At 44.2% G+C, this 1,034-nt stretch overlaps 1 protein-coding gene across 1 annotated transcript; it reads right to left on the reverse strand.

Moving 5' to 3' along the window:
* Window positions 1–254: 254 nt before the first annotated feature.
* LOC139190962 (uncharacterized) lies at window positions 255–794 on the reverse strand. Its single transcript, XM_070811455.1, has one exon. It carries the CDS (start codon window positions 792–794, stop codon window positions 255–257), a length of 540 nt encoding a protein of 179 aa, XP_070667556.1.
* Window positions 795–1,034: the final 240 nt, after the last annotated feature.

A 1,034-nucleotide genomic window follows, 5' to 3' on the forward strand; every position in this document is an offset into this window, starting at 1 on the left:
AAGTAATCCGTTGCTACAATTATGAAGGTATGCCTTTTACTAGAAGCTGGATAAATTTGCCTGATGAAGTCCATCGCCCATCCTCTGAAGGGCCAAGGCTTGACCACTGGATTTAAAGGCACTGAGGGCACATGCTGGAGAGGTTCGTGCCTCTGACATTCTTCACAACCTCGGGCATAAGACTTGCAATCTTTTTCCATGTCGGGCCAGAAATAACCATACCTCCTAAGCAACCATCTCATCTTCGTTCCAGCCTAATGTGCTCCACATACTCCTTCATGTACTTCGGCCATCACTCTCATGGATTCTTCTTGGCCCAAGCATTTCAACAGTAGCCCATCTGGAGTTTTTCTTAGCAAGTTCTTCGCCCATAAGACATACTTGGTTGCTTGCTGTCTATCCTTCTTGCTTGTAGGCGAAGAAGGATCCTTTAAATGATGAACGATAGGTGACCTCCAATCTTCTATTTCGGCTTCTAATACCATTATATCTAGGCTGAATCCCCATTCTAAGATGGAAGGAAGGTTTCTTCTTTGTATCTCGACATCTACCCCATATTTCCTCTCCTGTATTAGCACTCCTGAGGCTAGTTGTGCCATCTCGTTGGCCGCTAAGTTGGATCCCCTGGGAACATGATTGACCGATATCTCAGAATCCCAGAAACTCAATAATTGCGTAGCTGCCAAGTAATACCCCGCCATGGTAATACGTTTGCACTTGAACTCCCCATTTAACTCGTTTATTACCAACTCTGAATCCCCAAAGACCTCTACCTCTACTGCCCCCAGATCCATCAAGATTTCCAGACCAATAATTAAGGCCTCATACTCTGCCCGATTATTAGTATTTCCTTGGTAATCCAAGAGAAATGAATAATAATGATAAACTACCTGAGGGCTTACAATTACAATTCCCGCTCCTGAAGCCTTCTGAGTGTGGGATCTATCGAAATACAACTTCCAAGGAGTGATCCAGAGACCAGCTACTCTTCTTATCTCTTGCTGAACCTAGTCTTCTTTGCCCGAAATATCTTC

Source organism: Malus domestica, chromosome 13, assembly GCF_042453785.1.
Source record: "Malus domestica chromosome 13, GDT2T_hap1".
In the NCBI taxonomy this organism is placed as follows: domain Eukaryota; kingdom Viridiplantae; phylum Streptophyta; class Magnoliopsida; order Rosales; family Rosaceae; genus Malus; species Malus domestica.

Bases quoted from the DNA above. Each gene is read 5' to 3' on its own strand.
- LOC139190962 (XM_070811455.1), bottom strand. From the start codon at position 794: ATGGATCTGGGGGCAGTAGAGGTAGAGGTCTTTGGGGATTCAGAGTTG.